Below are 22,151 nucleotides of genomic sequence, written 5' to 3' on the forward strand. Positions count from 1 at the left end.
CAAAGGCAACTCAAGTTATTCATTCTCTCCTGCATGTCAAGGTTTACAGTTCATTCGAAAAATTTTTCCATACTCGTACGTTGCCATTGAAGCCGGTCAGAAACAAGTGTTGTTCAGCAGTCATAAAGCTTCTCAGAGGTCTAATTTAGCCCCACAGTGCAGGCTGAATGACCATACATTTCAAGAAAAGATGTACAATTGTCTCAAATAGGCAATCCCGGTTGCAAGCCACTTCATGAATCAAAGCCGGGGATTATGGTTCTTCCCTCTGACAATTGCTCAAGCGCTTTCATAAGGATCCCGTACTGAGATGCTCTCACTCAAAACAATGTATTTTGTTTTGCTTTTGCAAACGGCAAGAGGCTTTCTATGTGTATTTTTTACCATTGAGTCTAATGCACACACGTATAGCAACTGGAACATAGAGCTTATACTTATACTCTCTCAGCTGATCAATCTGACAATTGGCTTTTATTTCAATTCAAATTGAAATCTTGCATGACGAAAATGATCCCAGCTCATTTTCTTTTTTATTCACTGCCAAAAACAGCCCTTATAGCTCTCCTTCAAAGTAAAATACAATTGAGTTTCTACATTCTTTGGAGCAATATGTTTTTCTAGCCCGACATTATATTTTCATAAGGCAGGGCAAATTTTGAGGAGACATCAGAGATGAAAATCAGCGGTGGTCTGGCTTATTGTACTTGCTAAAGAGTTTCTAAACTATTTATTTACCCTCCAATGGAGACTTTTCATCAGATGATAGCAGTGGACTGTTATTGTTGTCGTGTGTGGCCCTCCATTCTCTGGCTGAATGTGCGGGGCCGGGCTCTGAGAGAACAGCGCTCGCTCCATTGTACTGCCGCGCAGATTACCACATGAACAGGAAGCTCCCCGACTCAGTCGTCCACCAGCAGCAGCAGCAGACCACCTCTTAAATACCCAAGACAGCAGAGTCATTGTGGAGCTGAATATGAAGGGGTCTGCCAAGAACCATGGATGGAACATTACCATCACAATGATCCTCATGCTGTTTTTTCTTCTTCTTTTAAAAAAATAATAATTTCAGAGACTCAACGGATGACAAGGAGGTGAGGCTTGCCACACACAGAACGCAGTCAGGCCAGGGTGGCATTCCTTCGTTTTTGCTTAAGAAAGAATGTGCTGGAAATGCATAATTAATGAGTTATAGGCTGCTTCACATCACACAAGAGGCCCAACGTATCTTTCTACAATCAACTGCAGCATTTTTATAAGACTCATCTGGAGGCTCATCGATCGGTTAATCTGTTTCACCAAAGTAGAACTACGGTAAACTAAACGATACACAGTTACACGTTTGTTAACTGATGGCACAGGATGAGGCGTTTAACGCAAACACTGAGGAAAGCAGACGAAACAATAGGCTGTTAATAAGCACTTTAATGTTAAGTTTGTGGTGAAGGCTACAGCTGGACGGCAGGTGGAGCAAGGACTAAAGAAAACGGGGGTCATGATTTAGGAAAGTGAACAACTCAGCCCCATCAGGCCCCTTCGGTTCAAGTCTGGGCCCAGTTCTGGTCAAATCTCTCCAGAATTGTGATTTGTTTTAGAGAAAACATAACAGCTATCCTGAAGAAAAAATATGATTGTGGTTTGGGGAGCGGCACAGAATAACACAAATCCAGTCAAAGTGACAGTAAGTAGCTCAGGAAAACTTCGCAGCAGCTGTCTCTGACACTGAGGGGTCCAAATCTTTAGACTCCAGCAGTTCTACGTGAGTCTATTTTTGCTTTCCACAACTAAATTTAGAGAATACATTCAGCCAAGCTTTGATTACTGACAACAACTTTACTCCTTGGCAGACAAGACTGTCTTATTTAACTTCCTTTCCTTTTTTGGGAACCACAGTTTAGTTTGTCTTTGAGATACTACGGCCCTGTTGTCCACATCTCTACTGCATTAGTACAGCATACAGGCCTTCATATAGACCTTCCTACTATATGCATTTTTATTAGTGTGGCTCTTCATATATATATATATATATATATATATATATATATATATATATATATATATAGAATCAGGACAAAAGTTTTATCTATATATTAAATAATTTCTCTAAACTATATTTGACCTGGAGGGATACATAGCTCTTCAATTATCACTTGACGACATGATTTTGAGGAATCAACACTGTGAATCTGTTTCTATGATATTTTGACTGTTGCCTTCTTGTCATCCTGCTGCCATGAGAAGGCAGAGTCCAACAACATATGTCACATGCACACAGCTTGTTGCACATTCTCCAAGGCTGTGGAAATTTCTGGGTCTTTTTTAACCCAAAGGGAGAAATTCAATGTTCAAGGAAAGAGAAGAGACAACAGGAAAAAAAGGACAAATTGAAGGACATCATTTCTGTGCACTTTCTGGATTTTAGCCTGAGCTCCGTATTACGTGTCATCGGGTCTGTGGGACAGGGAGGTGCACTGATAAACGAACAAAGCGGTGCTCTTGTACGAGCATTAAACTATTTTGGCCCGTGGTTTTTCAGAAACAAGGGAGCGACAGAGAAGGAAACACTAAATCTAATGCCAGCTAAAGGGCACTTAAGCTATTCCGGTGACAAACAGGACGATGGCTAATGTATATTACCAAGAGGAGATTGAACCAGCCATTTCAGTACAAACAAGCGGGCAAGTAGGCAGTCAGGATCTCTATTTAAAGACATCTGAGAGACCAGCATTCTCTTCTCGCTTCGTTCCCTGCAGCAAAACAATAAATAACTAAATCACAACACACTTAAAAGCCCCACCGTGCCACAATATCCACATATATCCTTCTCTGCACAGTCCCACTCCTCTCTTAACTGCTCTAAATTATTTCAATTCTGCAAGAGAGAAAAAAGTCATTCACATAAAGTAATCGGTCTTGGCTCACTCTTTCTCTCTGCGACAGCCTTATTTGACAACTCTGCTACATTAAACAGCCCACTGGTGAAAAGAGAGATGGAAAAAAATAAAAAAGGAATGCATCCAATTATTCATGCATAATGATAGCTCTGTTATCCAGTAAGGCAGGGGCTCCCACACAAAGCAGTTCCCCATCTCCGTCTAATACGTCTTTCGTACTGACAATCGCCAGGAGTCACATTTGACGGGCACCTAATTTCGCAGTGTTCTCGTCATTCCTCACGAGCTACGGCCCACGGGCACCGTCTCAAAGACGTTTGATGAAAGAATGGTACCCGGGAACATTAATATGGTGTTTCCCCCCAAAAAAAAGCATTCATATTTGCAGGCCTTGGCCTGTGCTATCATGGGGTCACGTTTCAGGCGCGGGAGCCCTGAATTGAGAGTTAACAAGCAGGATCCCCCCCCCCCCCCCTCCACATATGGCTGGGAAGACCTTCTATTTAGACATGAGCTCAAGGTTCACAGCACCTCATTGCCTTAGCTACTACCAGGCAATAAATTCTAGAGCAGGAATGAATTGGTTGACCTTGAGGGTAGCCGGTGTTGCAAGTTGCAATCTAATACCGTACATTATCCTATCTGTCTGTCTGGTTCTTTCTCTGTTTTCCTAATACATGCGTGTGGTTGAATAAATGCTGCATTTATCCAATTTGTAGATGGAAAATAATCAAATTCACCTCAAAAACGCTACGCTGCCGCTCAGAGTTGTGGAGGTTATTTGTACTTAAATTGTAACAGCATTGGTGCAGTACACAGAGAGCTTTAACAAATGCAGCTGTGGTGCTCAGGTGGCTTGGCCCTCTCTCTTGCCCTCAGTCACTGCTCCAAGTCGATGGGATGCTCTTAATAATTCATGGGCTGTAAGAATCGGCATGCCCTAATTGGTGGGCAGGCTTAATACTCTCAGCACTGCTGGGACCAAAAACAAAAGCAGCTAGCGTTGTTTTTCTCCCAGGCACACAGAGATGGAATTGACTTGCCTCTCTTTGGTTTCAAGTTAAAAGGCTCCTCCTGAAATCCAAGAAGCACCTTGAAGCACACCAGCTCAGGCGTGCGGGAGCAAACTGTGCAAGCAGTCGAATCAGGCTACCTTTTACACGCTTTGAGAGTGAAGTGCGGCAGGATGCATTCACCCTTCAAACCAGACCCGCTCTCCTTCTGCTGCTTCTTAGAGCAGGATGAAGTGTCGCTGGGTGCCGGGGTAAAAAGGACACCTTAAAAGTGGTGACAATGATGCCACTGCATTATACATTGACGTCTGTTCGGCAGTCAGCAATCCCTGGGTGAGGCTTTAGGGAATACATTTTGCATTGTATGTATTATGTAAATGTGTATACAAATATGTAGTGTCAAGTGTCCAGCATACAACTGAAACTTTAGGGCCATCACAAGCTCACTAAAGTCAGATAGTTGACATAAAGGGAACCTTAAGGGGACATTTCTTGTGTACTGTGTGCATCATGCAATGTGACATCATACACAATGAAACTGACAGTTTCCTCTTTTTAATGCTCTGGTTGCATTGTGGGGAAAATTGCAAAATCAATTAGCAAGACGTCTGTTTGGCAATGTTGCATTTACAGGCTTTTTTTTGCATTAATGAAATAAAGTACTGTCATTTTCCAGAGATTTAATATAATGGATCAGCCAAAAAAACAGACTTTCTATCTGATTATGTTATCCACAACCAGCTGCTCAATTGAATGGCTGAGTAATACACGGCATGATGATATATATTAATATCATGATTTAAAATGACCATGAAAAAAGCCTATATCTATGATGTAATGTAATACAATTTTGATGTCTGCACACATGTTTGACAATTCCCCAGGAATGAATAAACATACATCGTATATGTACCTTTGTCTTGCACTTGTTTTTTGGCTCATCAAAACATCATTACGATTTCTTTTCAAAAATCGCTTCTCTATTTAACTCTAATTATTTTTGAATTCTCAAGTTGCCAGCCATCGTGGAATAAGCAGCAGAGTTAACTATTTGCTCTCAGCAGAATTAGACTGAAGACTCTCAGCAGGTTGCTGATGTCTGATTGTAATCTTGTACGTCTCTCTTCCCAGTCATCCAAACGCAATTTCTCCTACTTGCTTTTAATTTCATCGTATCGGTGCAAAAGCTCCCTCAGCTCTGCATCACTTTCCAGTCAAACATTTCCCTCTTTCAACAATCATTATGTCAGTTACTACTGTACAAGTGACACTTTATTTGCTTTGAGAAGGTCAAGTGCATGATCGAGTCGTGTATGGCATAAGCCTGGCGTCGGGTACTAAAGTACTATGTGTAATACGTGTACATGTGATCGTGACAAAGACAGAGAAAGTAAGAAAAAGACCTTCAGCTAATGCTTCTGACCTTGAAAGACTGTCAACAATCCACTCTGAAGTAGCATTGTGAGCCTGCTGCCCTTCATCCACCTCCTTCCTTTGCCTCCCTACATTCACTTTTATCGAATTACAGTGGTGCAGTCCCACCCTGCGCCACGCTTAAAACGGCACTAATGCATCTCAGCGTGAGGTAGGGTTGCTGTGTCATAGTCGGAGTTCCAAACAATTACCACCAACGAGGACGGCAAAAAGCCCAAATGGAGAGGAAACAAATAGGTGTGGAGAAGCACTCCCTTGGATGACTCATTAAACAACCAGGCTATCACACTCTGTGTGATTTCAGTTTGCCTCAAAATGCCTTAACGATGTCGCTTGTCTGTAGCCATCGATTTCTCTCTCTCAGGCTTGTAATTGGAAGAAGAGTAAGTGTAATCTGAAACCACAAGATGAGGGCAGACATTTTTAGGTGATAAAACCATCCCTCTTCAAGGGTGCTAAAGCTGAAATGATCTTTTAAATATAATGTAGTCCTATTGATGTTTCAGTGTAGCAAATATTCCAATTGATTAGCTGCGGCTTTATGTTACTTCAATCTCCTCATTAACCCCCAAAGACAATATAATAACATACAACATGCCAGTGCGTGTGATGGCATTTGATATTACCAGCAATTCTTTGGATATATTTTACATGCCTTTTCTAAAGACAGAACAAATGTTTGTAATTTCCTGTCTCTATTTCCTGTCAGTGAGCACAAAGGCTCTAATGTGATTAAACAAACTGCAAAAGTTCCTTCTCACTTGGATCGTCAAGGTGAAAACAAACTAGGTTTTATTGGAGGAATGATAGACATTTTGGAGGAGGCAGGGGGGCAAAGTTTTCAAAGCCGACTGCTAAAACATGCACCATATCCCAGCGAGGAGATTGGATTCCAACTAGAGGCTCAGGGCAGCACCAGCGGGGTCACTCCACAATCTGCACGGGTCAAAGCCAAGGCAGCGCTACAAGCTGGTTTGACGTTCTCCATTAACTCACCCTCTCTAACCCACAACAACAAACCTGTGCTACTAAACAGAGAGAGGGAGAAAGACACAGAGGGAGAGAGAAGCAAAAAAGAAAAAAGGAACTACACACAATCGTACTGAATATATTTGTGTCTGGAAAAAAAGTACGATTGAGTTCAAATATAGGGTTGCAAAGTAATCTTTAAAGTGTGTTTTTCCAAATACCCACAGTTTGAATTAAGGAGAAACATAATACATGTACTGTATGTAGTCGTATTACATGCCTGTCAATGATGAAACCAAAGCTGTGAGGTATGTAATTGATGATTATCTGCATAGAACAACATATGTGCGGTTAGAATGAATCGATACTGTTAAAACAGGCTTTTGGTAAAAAAGTGAATATAAGTAAAAGTCTTAACATATACTAACAGCTGCTGTATTCCCGCTAACATTCTGTGGTTTCAGCTTCATATTTACCCAGCTTAAGCATCTACATGTGGGCACTGGACCTGACGTGAAGCCTCCAGACTGAAAACTGTTTGGAAACATGATCGCCGAAAGAGCTTGTTTGGCTCAGGCTGTGCCCGCCTAGCATATACAAAGCATATAGAGTCAGCTAGCTGCCACAAGCCACAGCTTTATTTAAAACTTCACCTAACCTCAAATGACTTGTGGAAGTCAGTTCCTGAAGGAAGGTTATTCAGGGTAGTTGAGTGCTCAAAACATCTGAAACAGCATTACATGCCTACAGAAATGTCATGCTTACAAGCAGGAAAATAAAGGCCGACACATGCAAGCGAATCTGGTATTGACTCGCTCGGCTTTGTGACAAGTGGGAAACGGAAAAGTGCACTGTTAAACACTGGTGGTACTGTTAATGTCTCACCAGAGGAATATTGGCAGCTGCAATGTCATTACAGTGTTTTAGTTTAGGTCTTAGAATGACAGTGCTCGTGTTCTGGTCGTAATACAGGTATAGCTGTCTCGCAAGTCCAGACTTATATGTTTCATTTCACCCCATGTTACCACTGGGCCTGTGGTTACACTATAAAGACATGCAATAAGAGTTATGTTTGCACAACTGCACTCTGTACAATAAATGTCATCTTAGCATTTACCTAAGCCTTAACCTTAGTCATTTGTAAGAATATCTCAAAAACATATGACATGCTGTAATTATATATTTATATATATATATTTATATATATATATTTATATATATATATATATATATATATATTTATATATATATATATATATATATATATATATATATATATATATATATATATATATATATATATATATATATATATATATATATATATATTTATATATATATATTTATATTTATATATATATATATATATATACTCAAATTACATCCCCCCCCCCGTCTACAAGCCAGAACACTCCATCTTGACAATGGGACCTCACAGAAACAGCATATTTGTGAGCGCTGCGATATAGATTTGTGGTGCCTGCAACAATGATCCCCTCTGTCGGAGACTTCATGGGGCTGTTGATAACCGCCAACAAAAACAACAAACCACGCCAGAGCAATTATGCATGTCCATTTTAACGTAAGATGGAAAGAACATGAGATGCGTGGGAGCGAGGGGTGACTGTTGTGTCCTGTGGTGGTGGGAGGCTTGTGTATGTGTGTGTGTGTATGTTTGCGTGTTGAGGAAAGAATGTGTGCTAGTGCGTGTGTGCGTGTGTGTGTGTGTTGGCCCGATTGAATGCGGGTGTCCATGTTGCATGATTGTGTGACAAGAGAACAGGAGCCGGGATCTGAAGAACGTCATGTTTAGGGTCCTTTTGAGACCAGTGCTTTGAGTTGACAGTATTGTTTGGGTTTGGGTGGGGATTTCAAAGGGCTGCTTAAGATAAAAGACAAGTCTCTAGAGCTTACGCCTGATACACATTTTCCATTTTAAGATTCCAACCTTTCATAGACATCAACTTTGAGAGATTGCAGAGTGTATTGTTGTTCACACCGGAGAACAGGTTCACTTTAAAGCAGATACTTTGCACCATTTGCAGACTCTCAGGGAGAAGTAGCTCATATTGATAAAGTTCAAAATAAGTTTGAGGTTCTCTTTTGATTTGTTTGGGATTTATTAATACTATGTTTTGTTATTTTCCTGGATAACCTTCTCCAATATCCTTCCCTGGCAATGGTGAAAAGAGTGAAAGAGCACAGGTTGTTGCATGACAACCTCATAACATTATGATGCAAATTTTGATTTGTGCTGCAAATGAAAGAATTCCAGTTCATTCGTTGGTGCTTTTTTATAGTTTTGGCCATCATTTCTATCCATTATGAGAATATTGTATTTCAAGTAATAGCTGAAATTGGAAAAAAACAAAAAGTGATTGCTCACATATGATCACACACCAAAATGTTGGTAATAACACTCGTATTGCACAGGATACAATAGCAAGCATAGATCAAAGTCAACTTTAATGGATGTTGACAATTGACAGTTTGAGTAATAATCGTAACATTTGGCCTTCTCTTCCAAATAAGCTTGTTTGAAACCTGTATGATTTTTCAGACGGCTCATTTCTTGCCACGTCTGACGTCTTTTTAGGGATGTTGCCATGTTCCCACATCTCAACATTGACTTGGTGGATACAATGACTGATGGCCAACACTATGGCAATAAGACCCGAGTTGTAATAAAGCAGAGTTGTATTTAAAAGCTGCTTGGTCATTTATAAAAGCTTTATGATCCTTAAGGGCATATAAAATAGTACTTGTAGTGCCCGAGAGCATGAGCCTCAATAAGAAAATGTATTAAGTCCTGCAGTTGATTTCTCAGAGATACAAGGTTTTAATCTGATGGCAGTGGAGGGATGGAGAAAGGCTGGCTGGCAGGCAGGATCAGTCAGGGTGACCTCATGTGTTTGGCACAGGGAATGCCTATCAGGTTTCCCTCTGTGCAGATTCCAGCTTGCTCACTCCGCACCGGCCCCAGGACCGAACCCCTGGAGGCATGTGTTTATGTGTGAGTTTGTGTGGAAAGGGGGGGGGGGGGGGGGGGGATAATTGCATGTCTGTGTGTGTGAGAGTGAATGAGATCGAGAGGAAGAGAGATAAATTATATGAGATAAATTATTTAGAGAGAGAGAGAGAGAGACTGCAGGAGGGTGAGCTGTGTGTCAGTCCCCTTCAGTGAACTCAGTGAACTCACCAGGGCTCCCACCCTTCCTCACATACAGACTCCCCCCTCGCCCCTCCTACCCTCCCCCCCGCCACCTTCCTCAACGATAAACGTCCTGCTCTCTCATGTTTCCTCTCAGGCTGTTATGTATGCACATGGTAATGTGGGTCATTGTGTATGTTGGGCTTTTAAAAGTGTGTGAAACTTCTTTCGTATGCCCCGAGTGTGCGTGGGGAGTTTTTATGCCTTATGAATATGTAAAGAAGAAGACACTCTTACTCGTTTAATTCTAAAGACATCTATTGGTTTAAAATGATGAAAGATCATTTAAATGATAAAACATTCTTTGTAATACTTGGCTGGAACATTATAAAATGTTATGGAAGAGTTGGCGTTCAATACAATTTTACTAAATCTGAAGTTGATGTATCAATACAATCTATTCCAAAAAAAGCTTCTACCGGAACCCCACCTTAGGGTGACAGCGGTTACTCTACAGTAACCTCGTCTGACCCGATGTCGAACAATGGGCTAGGTAAGCAAACACTGTTAGCAACAATCGCTATGGTAACAATACATCACAAACTCCCACCGATGCTCTTAATAAATCCTCGACAGGCTCAGAGACCGCTTCCCATTTCACAAATCACTGTGGCAACTGCCATGCACTCACACCAGCAGAGAAATGTACAATGTCAAACGTACACAAACAGACACACATGGGTTAAACAGATGCAACATGCTAGTTACTGCTGCCACACATCCGCCATGAGCGTCCTCCATAACCTTTGAGAGGGGAATGACGGAGCAGGAGCCGGCCGGCTGTTAAACTGCTATCTATAACTAAACAGAACAGAAGATCATCCTGCGCTCAACAGGAAGTGTACATAACCGGGGCACAAAGTTCCTAAACACTTGAGAGAGCGTAAGCGTCAACAGTCGTCTTAACGATTACACCGGGTCTGTGGCGGGAAGCGTTGGCTCACCATTGCCGAAGTGTTTATCCAACATTCCCAGGAAGGCGGGGTGATGTCAGCTTAGTGATTAATTGCAGGCCCAAAGTGCTGAGGACACAGAATCTGCTCTGAACGGCGCCGACTGCAGCTCCTACAAGGGTTTATTGCTTTATCGGCTCATTCCTAATGTGACCCTCTTCCCTCCACTCCCTCTGAAGGTTCCAGTGGTGCTGGAGCATCCAGACACATTCTGCAAGGTGCCTCTGTGGTTAATAGCCCAGTGTAGTTATCACTGTTAAGGAAAGATTCTACTATATTTTCAATTAATAGCCTGAAGTAATAAACATTTAGGAAATAATTCAAGTGCAGCATGTCTGCATGGGGCCTGATACAGATCTCTATGGGTTGATATAAAGCTCCCTATACAGCATGATTCCTCCCAATATGTTGGGAGAAGCTTAACATATGGCGGTTACACAAGCATGCAGCTGTTGTTTTTTGGGGCTAGAGATAAATAATGGATAGAAGTCTTCCACAGGGTACTCAAGACAGCTAATGAGAGAAAGAAGGCAGACAGGGAATTAGTAACTAACTGTTTTTCAAAGCCACTGTTTTCTAACATTTTCGCAAGAGCCCAAGGACAAAAGAATACAGGCGGATAAAAAATACATCAGTATTTATCAAATGTAAAAGTACTCAAATGCTAACATTTGCATTTATTCAAAACGTGTATGGGTAATATTGTGCATATTTTAATCCAGACACAAAGTGAGATTTTTCTTACTTAAATGCATTCGAAAGCATCGAGTCCTGCGTGCAATTTCCTTTCTCATACACATTCTCTGTCCTACTCTTCCTCTTTCAAATGTGGGTAACCTTAATAATTTAGGGGGGGGAAAGGGGAGAGAGAGGAGATAGCATTTCCTCCAGCACAGAGGGATGTCTGTACTGGAGGAAACTGGTGTTCTGCATCAAACCCTCCAATAGGTTTGTCATTTTCAGGCATTCATCTGCAACAAACTGAATCCTCTCCCTCTGTGTGTGTGTGTGCACAGAGGGTGTCCATAAGGCTGGTTCTCTCCCTTTTCAATACTTAATCATATATTATAATGACACTGTTTAATACTGTTGCTGAAGGCTGTTTATGTGCTACTAATTACTGGTGAGGAGATCTCTCCTCCAATTGGACTCTCTGACGCTGAGGGCTTTCTCCTCTCCTCTTCGTTCTATCTGGTGTGTGACTCAGCCCGCTCCCTCTGCATCAGTGTCCTTGCAATCTAATTCATTCCGCCTACCTGTCCCAATCTGTGTATTTTCCATACTCTGACTAATGCGCGCACATTTGTGGCCTCAGAAGTGGCTGAGGCAATGGAAGGGTCTGCCAGATAAACCATTCAGGCAACATCTAAGAAGGTGGCCCGAGTCATTTAACTCGAATAAAGCCGGGAGAAAGGCCTGTTTGCTCGTGGTAATCCCCCACTTGCTCGACAAGACTTCGCAAGGTTCATCTGCTGCGCTAAATTGCTGCACGGATCCTTATTTGTATAAGAGCTCATTGTGGCTGGGTGAGAGGGGGAATCTGACAGGACTGGCAGCTATTCAAGCCCTCATGCCTATTTGCTTATCCTCATTCATGGCAGGATTGGCTTCTTCCGGGAGCCATTTTTCAAGCTACGCGTGACATGGTATTTTCATTGAGCCTGCCACTACTAATGCAGCGGTGTAAAGTAAATATAGCAGGCAGCCAGCATATGTGTTTAGGAGAAGGGGCGACCAGGGCCTCCTACACCAATCACAGTGGTAAGGCTACACTACCATTTGCATGTCTGTGGCCGGTGTCTCCTCCGGTTTCCACGTCTGGATATCTAGGTGAAAGACACCAGGTCATCGCTTTTGTGCAGCCACAATGGAAATAAAATGCAAATTCATTCAAAGTGAGATCTACACTGGCAAAAGGATTTTCTTTGTCAGACCATGACCATCTCTTTCTCTTCTCTCCGCAGGTGGCTTTCCCAGCCTTCTATTCTGACTCTTGATTCTCTGGTGCCAAAAAAAGATCAAACTTCAAATTATTCAATGTAATGAACTGCATAGAAGCACATGATATTCCCTTTTAGAGGACAAGAAAATCAGGTTTTACTAGAACACACACTATCGCCTACACAGTAGACTGTCTGGATTATGAGCTCATTGCTATTAGGTGCTCTCAGTTCTCCATAATGTGTCTGGGTATGGGGCAGAGCACAGACTAGGACTACAACCCGATAATATGATGAAACACTGTTACAACTGTCTGTGGAGAGAATCAGCATGAGAACATTGTCTTTCCAGCACTTCACAAATACGAGGGCTTCATTAAATTCCTAACTACCACTCATGACGATGAAGAGACATTCGTCTCTGATTAGGTATGAACAGATAAAGCAGGCCTCAGCCTCCCTCTGATGACCCCCGGCAGGAAGGTGAAAAGTCAATTCTGCTGCAGTGGGAGGCATGCGGAGATCCTCTAGTGCGCTGCTCCTCAAAGTGTACGCAGCAGCCATTCGTTAAAAATGCAGGAGCAATTACCCCGGCTGAGGCTGAGTCAGTGAACGCTACCAAGCCGAGCTGCTGTCTCCTTCACCTCCTCCAACCCATCGGTTGCCGCTGTCGCTACACCGGCAACCTGAGCATTCTTCACGTGAACCGGCACGCCAAAAGGTAGGGCAGTAGACACCGAAAGCTTCGGTTACACAAGAACAACAAAAGCCGTTCTTTGCCTGTCTGTCTCTCACGAGGTGCAGTTACTTCCCCCTCCCTCACCCTGCTCTGCCACGTGACTTGCAGCCTGACATCCTTCACCAACAGCTCAGTCTCTTGTCTTGACCCAACTTCTCTTCTGCCCTTCACGGTCTCCACTATCTTCCCCTCTAATGGGGCCAACAACAATTGCTATCTTCCTCCCTCTGAACTTCAGTTATGCGGTTCATGTAAACAAGGGTGATAGAGTTTATTCATCCCTGTCGGGGTACTTAATTCTGCATCCCTCTTGATTTGGGGATATACAGGGGCTAACGGTTAAGTCAAACAGGCTGTGAAACAGCAAAAAACAATATTGCAATCAAGAAATTACAAATAAATGGAAACAAACAGACTTAACTTTCAGAAATGTATTGTATTGTTCGTATAATACAGGTAGTGATTACCTGTGCAGAGTGCTATTCTCAGGATAGAATAAAAATATTGAACCACACAATGAACGGATTCAGTATTATTCTCCCTTTTCAGACATTATCCCGTCTCTATTGAGCAGCATAAGGAGCCAAGAGAAGTTTCACAAAGTTTGTAATCCCTTTATCACTTTTTCAACAAAGTTGATAATCCCTGACTAAATATATTCACTCAAATGTGTTCCCTTCAGTTGGAAAATATTGACTATAATATTGCCAAATGCATGTTAAGATTCGGACTTAACAATATGAAAATTATACTAACCACACTCACAGAACAATTAGATTCACTTGGAATAGTAAAAAGGTTTTAGGTGTGTTTGACGGTTACTATATCCCATATGTTCCTCTGCATGTTAATATGGGCTGTCTGTATTAAAGGGGTCTACACAGGAGGTGTCTCTCCAGCCACTCATGTCATCCTGCACAGATGGCAGGACACCATGCCCAGCAGACAGCAGGGGCTCCCGGAAATAGAGGAAGAGGCGATGGAGGATGGGAAAAGTGTAATTACAAAGAGGGACAACATGAAAGAGAATTTAAAGATGAAGGGAGGCTTGGCAAAAAAAAATAGGAGCAAGGAAGAGTGGCCTGAGAAAAACTGAGGGGGATACATAAATAGTCAAAGATGAAAAAAGACAAAATTGTGAGACTGTAACCCACCGTCCTCAGAGGCAAAAAGGGGAGACGGAAAATAGAGCGTGAAAACGCCAGGCTAGGCCTTTGCCAGCGCGACAGAAGAGGGAAACAGTGGACCAGAGGAGACAGCTCCAGGCAGATACTATGTTACAGAAAGAAATGCAAGTGAAAACAAGAAAGAGGGAAAAAACAGGTGTATTTGTAGAGTCCTGCCACGTTGGTTGGTTTGAAGGGCACATCATGTGTTTCGTTTCATCTGGCTCTAAATCTCTCTCTCTCTCTATGTCGACTCTGCATGCCTCTTTCTCTTTGTAGAAATACTCCAAAAAATGTAAAACATGTGTCTCATATCAGTTCCTCACAAGGAAGAGCGCCGCATCCTGGGATAAATAATTCTAATGCACTTAAGCATGTTTGTAAATTCAAGCTGTGCCTAATATGCACAGATACTAAAGACCACCTGTGGTTAAAAGTTCACATCCGCAATTTATTTGATGCACAAATGATCCCATTAAGGTTTTATTTGTGCCAGTGTGTGCGCGCCTCTCTTCGCAGCGGTACCTTCGAAAGCTGCTGGGGATTCAGTGTCTTAACCCAGGTTTTCCGGTTGAAGGGAACCCACCCTGCTCATTCCACCACCTGCCTCCCCATACGCCCCATTTCAGCAAACAGGTAGGAGTCCCTCTCTCTTGCAGCACAGTCGCCTGTTATCTCCAGATGGTCTGGGAAGGAGAGTTCAGAGACAAGATTCCCTGGGGCAAGAGCTCCACCACTAAGCACATCATTTTATATTTTAGGCACTTATCTCAGATGCTCTTTTTCACAGCGACCTCCAGTGAGTGAGCAGGTCCTCTGTTCTGTGTCTTGCTCAAGGACACTACAATACAACATGAGCCTATTGTGGAGAAGAAAAATGTGACCTGCTTTTAAGACCTTCACTTTAAGCACTACACCACTTACCAAGAACACAGTCTTGTAACTTCATAAAGTACAAACTTATTGATGGACTTCTTTAGCACACGTTTGCACGCACATGCTCATGGGCCATCTGTGCTCGTAAAGCATGCCGTGCAATGTAAGCACACGTAAAACATTGCTGCTACATTTATAATCCCCCGTGTACTCCAAACTTAATACAGAACAGGTTCCTCTTCCCATCTTTACTGATGCAGCCAATAGAAAACAAAAAAAAGAAACAGCTTGCAATTTCATTTTCCTGCTCCTTTGTACGTCCCTCCTTTGCTCTTCTGACCAAATGGATATTAGTGTTGAGAGAGCAGCTCGTAATGAGATGTGGATGGCAGCATGCAGAGGGCCAGGTCTCAGCACTCTGCTCGGTGGCGGCTTAAGAGAGGCTGCGGGAAGCAATAATGCATACACCACCTTAATGTATGGGTGTGCAGATAGGGCTGAGCTGTCAGTTGATAGATGAGAAGGGTTCAGAGTACCCCCCTGGTGCAGTGTGTGTATGTGCATGTTTGTGCATGTACACACAGGTCATATAGCAAATAAATGGAGTTGTCTGCCTCATTGACTGACAGTTACACATGGAGGGACTGTACTGTGGGATAAAGCTGTAGGCATAGGCAGATAAAAAATACAGGCAGATAAAAAATACAGGCAGATAAAAAATACAGGCGTGTTAGTTGATTAATGATCAAAAGGAAGCCTTTCATGGTTTGACCATGTGAGGCGGAGGATTGGGAAAATGAGAAGAAAAGCAAGAAAGCAAGATCTTGCTAAAAAGCCTGCCAGTTTGAGCTAGCTAAGCGAGAACACATGATGGGTTGAGATTTACAGCGAGGCAGGGACAGTATTTTGTTTCGGGCAGTCGGTCGTGAGGCATGTATCAAGAATGACAAGTGAGGGAAATGAGTTATACTACCCCTGTCTTAGTACTAATCAGAACATATCGTCCCGAGCTCAAAATAGGGCTGGGCTTAAGTAAATGTAATATAAGAAGTGTATTTCCCCAGTCCTAGAAGCCCTTGATAAACTCTTCAAAGCAGATCCACATCAGCGGAGACAGAGGAGACTAAGCTATAGCTGAGTGTTACGTCACTGATAACTGATTAAATGAAAGACTTTGGGAAAGTGGACCTTTTTATCTGCCTTTGATTTCCCTTGCTCTCCATGTCTATGTATATCCGTCTCCCCCTTGTTGTCTCTGTGCTTCTCTTTCTCCTCTATCGAGGCATTAAAGGAGGATTTAGATGGCTCTGTTGTTATTTCTGTAGCACAATGGATCACCCCGTGTAATATAACCAAACCCGTTTCCTCGCTTTTAACTGGCCCCTCCCTATAGCATCCACACCTCAGCTCTCTGTCTTTCTTTCTCTCTCTCTCACGCATACACCCCTGCCCTCCATCTCGTCCTACAATTCTAAAGAATTAGACAGTATAAATGGGGCCTATGGCAGGAGCAGATACTCCTCTCAAAAGGATTTTAGTGACTGGTGTTTACTTTAGGCCAGTGACATTATCCTCTGCTAAATCTACCTCAATCTTCCCGGCTTCTGGGGTTCTGCATGTACGGCTCCCAGATCACAGCCACAGCACCAGTACGTGTGTGTGCGTGCCTGTGCATATACTTTTCCAGTGCATCTCTGCGTGTCGGTGTGTGAGATCGCTGACATTAAGCATGTAATGACCTAGCCTATCTGTGGTGTAACAGCACAAGGGTACAGCAGTGTCAGGTACGTTGGGTGCATGGAGTTATAACAGTAAAGAAGACTGCATTTCACAACAGAGGTGCGTTTTCAAGGCAAATTATCATTAATTTGAGAGGTCCTATTGACAGTTATGTGTGTAATAATGAAACAGAGAACCTAAAGTGCTTGTCATTGAGAGAGAATGAGATACAACGCACGCCAATAATAAGGCACTAAGTGGACACATTTAGCTGAAATTCATATTCTTTCATAGTCCAAAACACTATCATGAAAAACAATAATTGATCTGTGTGCTGTAATTGTTCTCGTAGGCAAGGGGATGGGCCGGGCCAGAGCGAGGCGTTTTACTGTAATGTTCTTATTCATGATGCACATCTATTGCCTATCATTAAAGTTGAATGTGCAGCACGCTGTGAACAGCGCTACGCATCAACTTCACACGCAAAGACACAGGCTAAAAAAAAAAAGGCCGAACTTCAGCAAATGTCTACATGGACTGATCAGCTGGGAAGGATCCTCTCATCAAAACAAGCATCCTGCCAGCTCCCCCCAGCCATAACCGCATATAAAGTCTCACACACACACACACACACACACACAAATCCTCTTTCAGGAATCAATAATTCAGCTAAAGAGAAGCACATGCTACGCCCCACTGCACTAATCAATAGAAAGCCAAATGTTATCTTTTCATCTCATTCTCTGACTTTCACATTCTAATCTGGGCTGACTAGCTCATGCTGGACAGCATCAGAGAACTCCATTAAATTAGAATATAATACAGACATACAGAGGGGATAAAAGGACCCCAAATTCAGAATGCGCCTCAGTTTATCCTGACAATGTTGGCTCCTTTCTCTACAATAGAGTCCTTAGTCGTAACGAGGTACAGATGTTCGATACATTTCCTATGCATAGAATCTCTAATATGTGTCATAAAATGGAGGCGAGAGAAGGAGAATGGCAACACTTGAATATGAGTTACGCCCCACTCTCCCTCCCGATCCACACAAGATATTTATGCCCCCCCACTCACATCTCTTGGGAGAATGAGGCCATACCTTGAGAATGCAGCAATGAAGATGAATAGAAAGACCAGTGTGAGTTGAGACCGATGACTGAATCGGAGAGGTGGTTTACGTGCGCTAAAAGGGGGATTTGTTTGTGTGTATGTGTGTGCGCAGGCGAGGCCAAAGTAACTGCCATGTGATTTTGTCGACTGTGTGGTCTGAACCTGCCAGCCATGGCCCTTCTCCCCTCTCTGTAATCGAGCCATCAATGACCATTAATGAGAGTGTGAGATAGCTCTCGACAACCCTCTCGGCCACATTGCCCGACACTCTGGCTCTCTCCCCGCCTCCCTTCCTCCAACTGACCCCGTCTGTGGCTCTATCGCATAACCCTACGAGGCCGCTGGCTCACTAACTAACCACGAACATGGACGCTTCTGATTTATAAACGTAAATATATGATCTTCTTCCCCAGGCCCCCACTATGGGTCTCGTTTGCATGACACAGGACCCTAGCAGCTCCCTCAAGGATATATTAATCGCTGACAGTGGCAAGATTGGATCTGCGCTGACCTTGGGAGTGAACTGCAGCATAGGCGAAGGAGGTAGGGGGCCCTGTTGCAACAGAGCAGGCTGGCTGAAAGCGAGAGGAGGGAGGAAGAGGGGAAAAGAGAAGTGGAAGGGAGGGAGGGGAGAATGGGGGGGGCATGCACTGATTGAGATGCCCCCGAGATGAGCAACTCTGAGATATTAGAGGGGGGGGGGGGGGTGATGGAAGGAGTAGTAGAGGGGGGTGGGAGGTAGAGGGAAACCATATGGCAGCAGCACAAATGTATTAAACTATAAATCAGGGTGAGAGCTAGTGGACTGCCAGGTGGGGCTGCAGGCAGGTCGTCCCTGCTGGAAGCGCACTGCTTCACAATCCATGTCCACATGGAAGGGGATGAAAACATCTCTGCTATTTTTGCTTTATCAATTTTCTTTATAAATTCATTGTGTAAACTCGTTTTCTTTCGGTCTTATACCCCTGCTGTGAATACAGTGAAATGTGCCACATTTCTATGGCCGGTGGTTGAATGTTGGACACTACGGCCAATAAAGCAGCTATTTGCTCAATAAATGTTTTTTTGCTCAATAATTTATTGTTAAAGAACGAGTTAGAAACGTGTCTTAATCCATTTAGATGAGGAAATATCTGATTACACAATAAGCAAAGAAGCCTACAAATCTGTCGAATCATTCAATGCCAATATTCAATACTTTCAATACACGTTTTGATGCTCGTGCTAAGGACACATTTGGGTCGGCAGTGTATTGAAGTTTGATATCCTGCCCTACAGTATCCATTCCTCTATGTATGCAAAGGGAGATATTTAATATAGAAAGGTAAAAAAAGAAAAGAAAAAAGCATGTCTTTCTGATTTTTGTTTAAAGTAATAACATAACATACAATTGTACTTTAGTAATCAATTGAAACATAACTACTGCACGGGTCAAGTTTAATACACACCTTCAGCATCACAATAATGGACAGAAATTAGTGTTACACATGTGGTAGAAAAACAACTGGAGTAATCCCCAAAAGGCTTCCATTTTAATCCCTCGATGATGTCTGGGTAGTGTGCCCAGCTAGTGTCCTGGCAGCCATCGGGGCCCAGGCCTGGGCTACCATCCCAGAGGCACTGATGCATACTACAGCTAGAGCAAACACGGGCAACCCTCCTCATGCCTGCTCTCCCTCAGAACCAAACGCACCATCGCCAGAAAAAAAGAAGGGTTCATAACTCGTTTGTCCCTCGTTTTAAAGCACTACAATAAAGCATTAGTGCTGGTTTGTGAATAAGCACCTTGATAATTAAATGTTTTATTCGCCTCAATCAGAAAAGTGGCAATGAAGCATTTAAACAATGGCCTACATTCAGCTCTCAAATACTTCATTAGCAAATTAAATTTGGATCCTAATTCTCTCATTTGTTAAAAAAAAAGCTGCCTTCAGTTATTTTGATTAACAAAAGCCTGTGAATCTACGATACGTGTTATTAAACATGTTACACTTCATGCCACTGCACTGTATCACATCTAGATCTCATCAGTTTGCAGGTGAGGGATGGATGCTACTGGACAGCTCCCAGTAACGGTCTGGTAGGCTGGACTAACTCGAGCCTTGATCCCTGATCCTTCACTCAGAGACACATGCACACACAAACAGTCACACGCACACACTCTGACATAGACATCCAAACTCAAATTGAGGGCGGTGGAAGAGAGGAGGTGGGGGAGGGAGGGGTGGTGAGGGCGGGACAGGAGTGTAGGAGTAGATGAGTAGGCTTGAGGAATGCAAGAACAGCAGAAGTGCAGCGTACCTTGGTCTGGAGATAGTGGGGGTAGTAGTAGGTGTACTGAGGGTACATTGGCTGCTGCTCCAATCGCTTGCCCATGTAGCTGGAATCCTTAGCACTGAGGCAGGGAATGGTGACACGGGGGGATGGGGGGGGGGGCGACGGAAGCTGCCAAGTAGCTAGCAATGGGATAGTGGCAGCGGAGGGGCTGTGCGATTATTTTCAGTGTCGCTAGCCGGTCCTCCGGGGAGAAGACGGGGTCTGCGTGCCGGACAGCAGCTGGGAGAAAGTCTGCCTCTGATGGGGAAGCTCGGTGCCTCACCGGTCCTGAGCCTCAGTGTCGGGCGGATGCTCACTCAGTCTCTCACTGCTGGATCAATGGAAATATTTCCACAAGTGCTAGAACCAAGTGCGCCGTGTCCGTCAGTGGCTGGTATCGGATAGTAACGCGCGATAAGGGTGAGGTAGAGGAAGTAGAGGAAAGAGAAGACGTGAAGAGGTGCAGGTGGCAGTATCTCTGTCTGTCCTGTGAATGTTGGAAAATGGGAGAAGGAAGAAGAGGAGGAGAGAAGGAGGAAAGGGATGGCAAGGAAAACGGGAGAGGACGTTATAGGTTCACTTCTCTATTTGAGCTGTTTCACTCCAGTCTTTCGCCGGGGCTTTAATCTGCCTCTCTCTCAGACACACTGTGAATCTGACTCTCTCTCACTGCCCCTCTCTGTCTCTCTGTCCCTCTCTTACATACACACACAGTCTATCTCTCTCTCTCTCTCTCTCTTCTCTCTCTCTCGCTCTCTCTCCTCTGTGGTCTGATCCGACGGTGGCTGAGTGCTGTCCTGTTTGACAGAGGGGAGATATCCTCAGCACCGGTTGCCGACAGATGCACTTTGCGCACGGAGCAGAATCACAACACCGAGCCGAGCGCGCACACACACAGTCCGTAGCGGTCGAGCCAGCAGGAGGGCAGATAACACAGAGAAATGATCCCAGTTTTCTAAATGATATGGCAGAAGCGTGTATTAAAAAATCCACCGGTTGGTTAGGCAAATCCACTGGGTTCCAGATAGAAGACGAGTGGGGGGAAAAAAACACGGTGACTGTGTCCCAGGTGCCCAGTAGAGAAGGAGTCCCTCGTCTGCGATCCTCCCTCTTTCTGCACTTGTAAAATGTGTTCCTTATTTCGTCCTTGGCTCTCTCACTCCTCTAAGCAGCCTGCCTCGTTCTCTTTCCCTCTGTCACACAGTTGCTCTCGCTCTCTCTCTCTCTCTCTCTCTTACTCTCGCGTGCGCTTTCTCTATCACTCAGTCTCTCAGCCTCTCTCTCTTTCTCCTCCACACTGACAGGGCGGTAAAGGGGGCTCGTCCGAAGCTGCAAGCAGAGCAGACTGCCTCCTCCTTCTCCAGCCCAGCCGGTAGGAGGGTCTTTAGCAGATCTGTGGGAGAGAGGGATCCAGACACAGACCAGCGGGCTGCAGCGTTTCCACAACCTGGGAGAACGCAGGGAAGAGGAGTGGAAAGGAAAGGAGAGGGGGGAAGGCGTCAGCGCGAGCAGTCGATTCCCCCTACTGGCTGCATACGGAGCTACCACCTGGAACACACTGTCTTCAAATACAACAAACTAGGATCTCAAAACCAGTAAAGTTAGATAAACTGATTTCAATGTCCCACCTTTTAAAAGCAATATTTGAAGGGCAATATTGTATTTCCTTAAACTGTTGCCTGTGGACCATTTACTCTTTCTATCACCAACTACTGCAATCAATCACATGGAATAGATATGCAAAAGCTATGTTTTTTATGTGCTGTTTACTGTAAACGCACAAAGTAGATCATAAAACAGTCTGGGGTGTA

The 22,151-nt window shown here is 43.7% G+C and overlaps 1 protein-coding gene across 1 annotated transcript in view; it reads right to left on the minus strand.

The window, feature by feature from the left end:
- The window catches only part of LOC115015461 (RNA-binding motif, single-stranded-interacting protein 3-like), a 185,299-nt gene extending 163,654 nt beyond the window's left edge, over positions 1 to 21,645 (minus strand). The window contains 1 exon segment of the mRNA XM_029442799.1: positions 20,326 to 21,645. Within this exon segment, the coding sequence (XP_029298659.1) occupies positions 20,326 to 20,400 (75 nt within the window). The 5' untranslated portion in view covers positions 20,401 to 21,645.
- Positions 21,646 to 22,151: the final 506 nt, after the last annotated feature.

Source organism: Cottoperca gobio, chromosome 11 (assembly GCF_900634415.1).
Source record: "Cottoperca gobio chromosome 11, fCotGob3.1, whole genome shotgun sequence".
In the NCBI taxonomy this organism is placed as follows: Eukaryota; Metazoa; Chordata; class Actinopteri; order Perciformes; family Bovichtidae; genus Cottoperca; species Cottoperca gobio.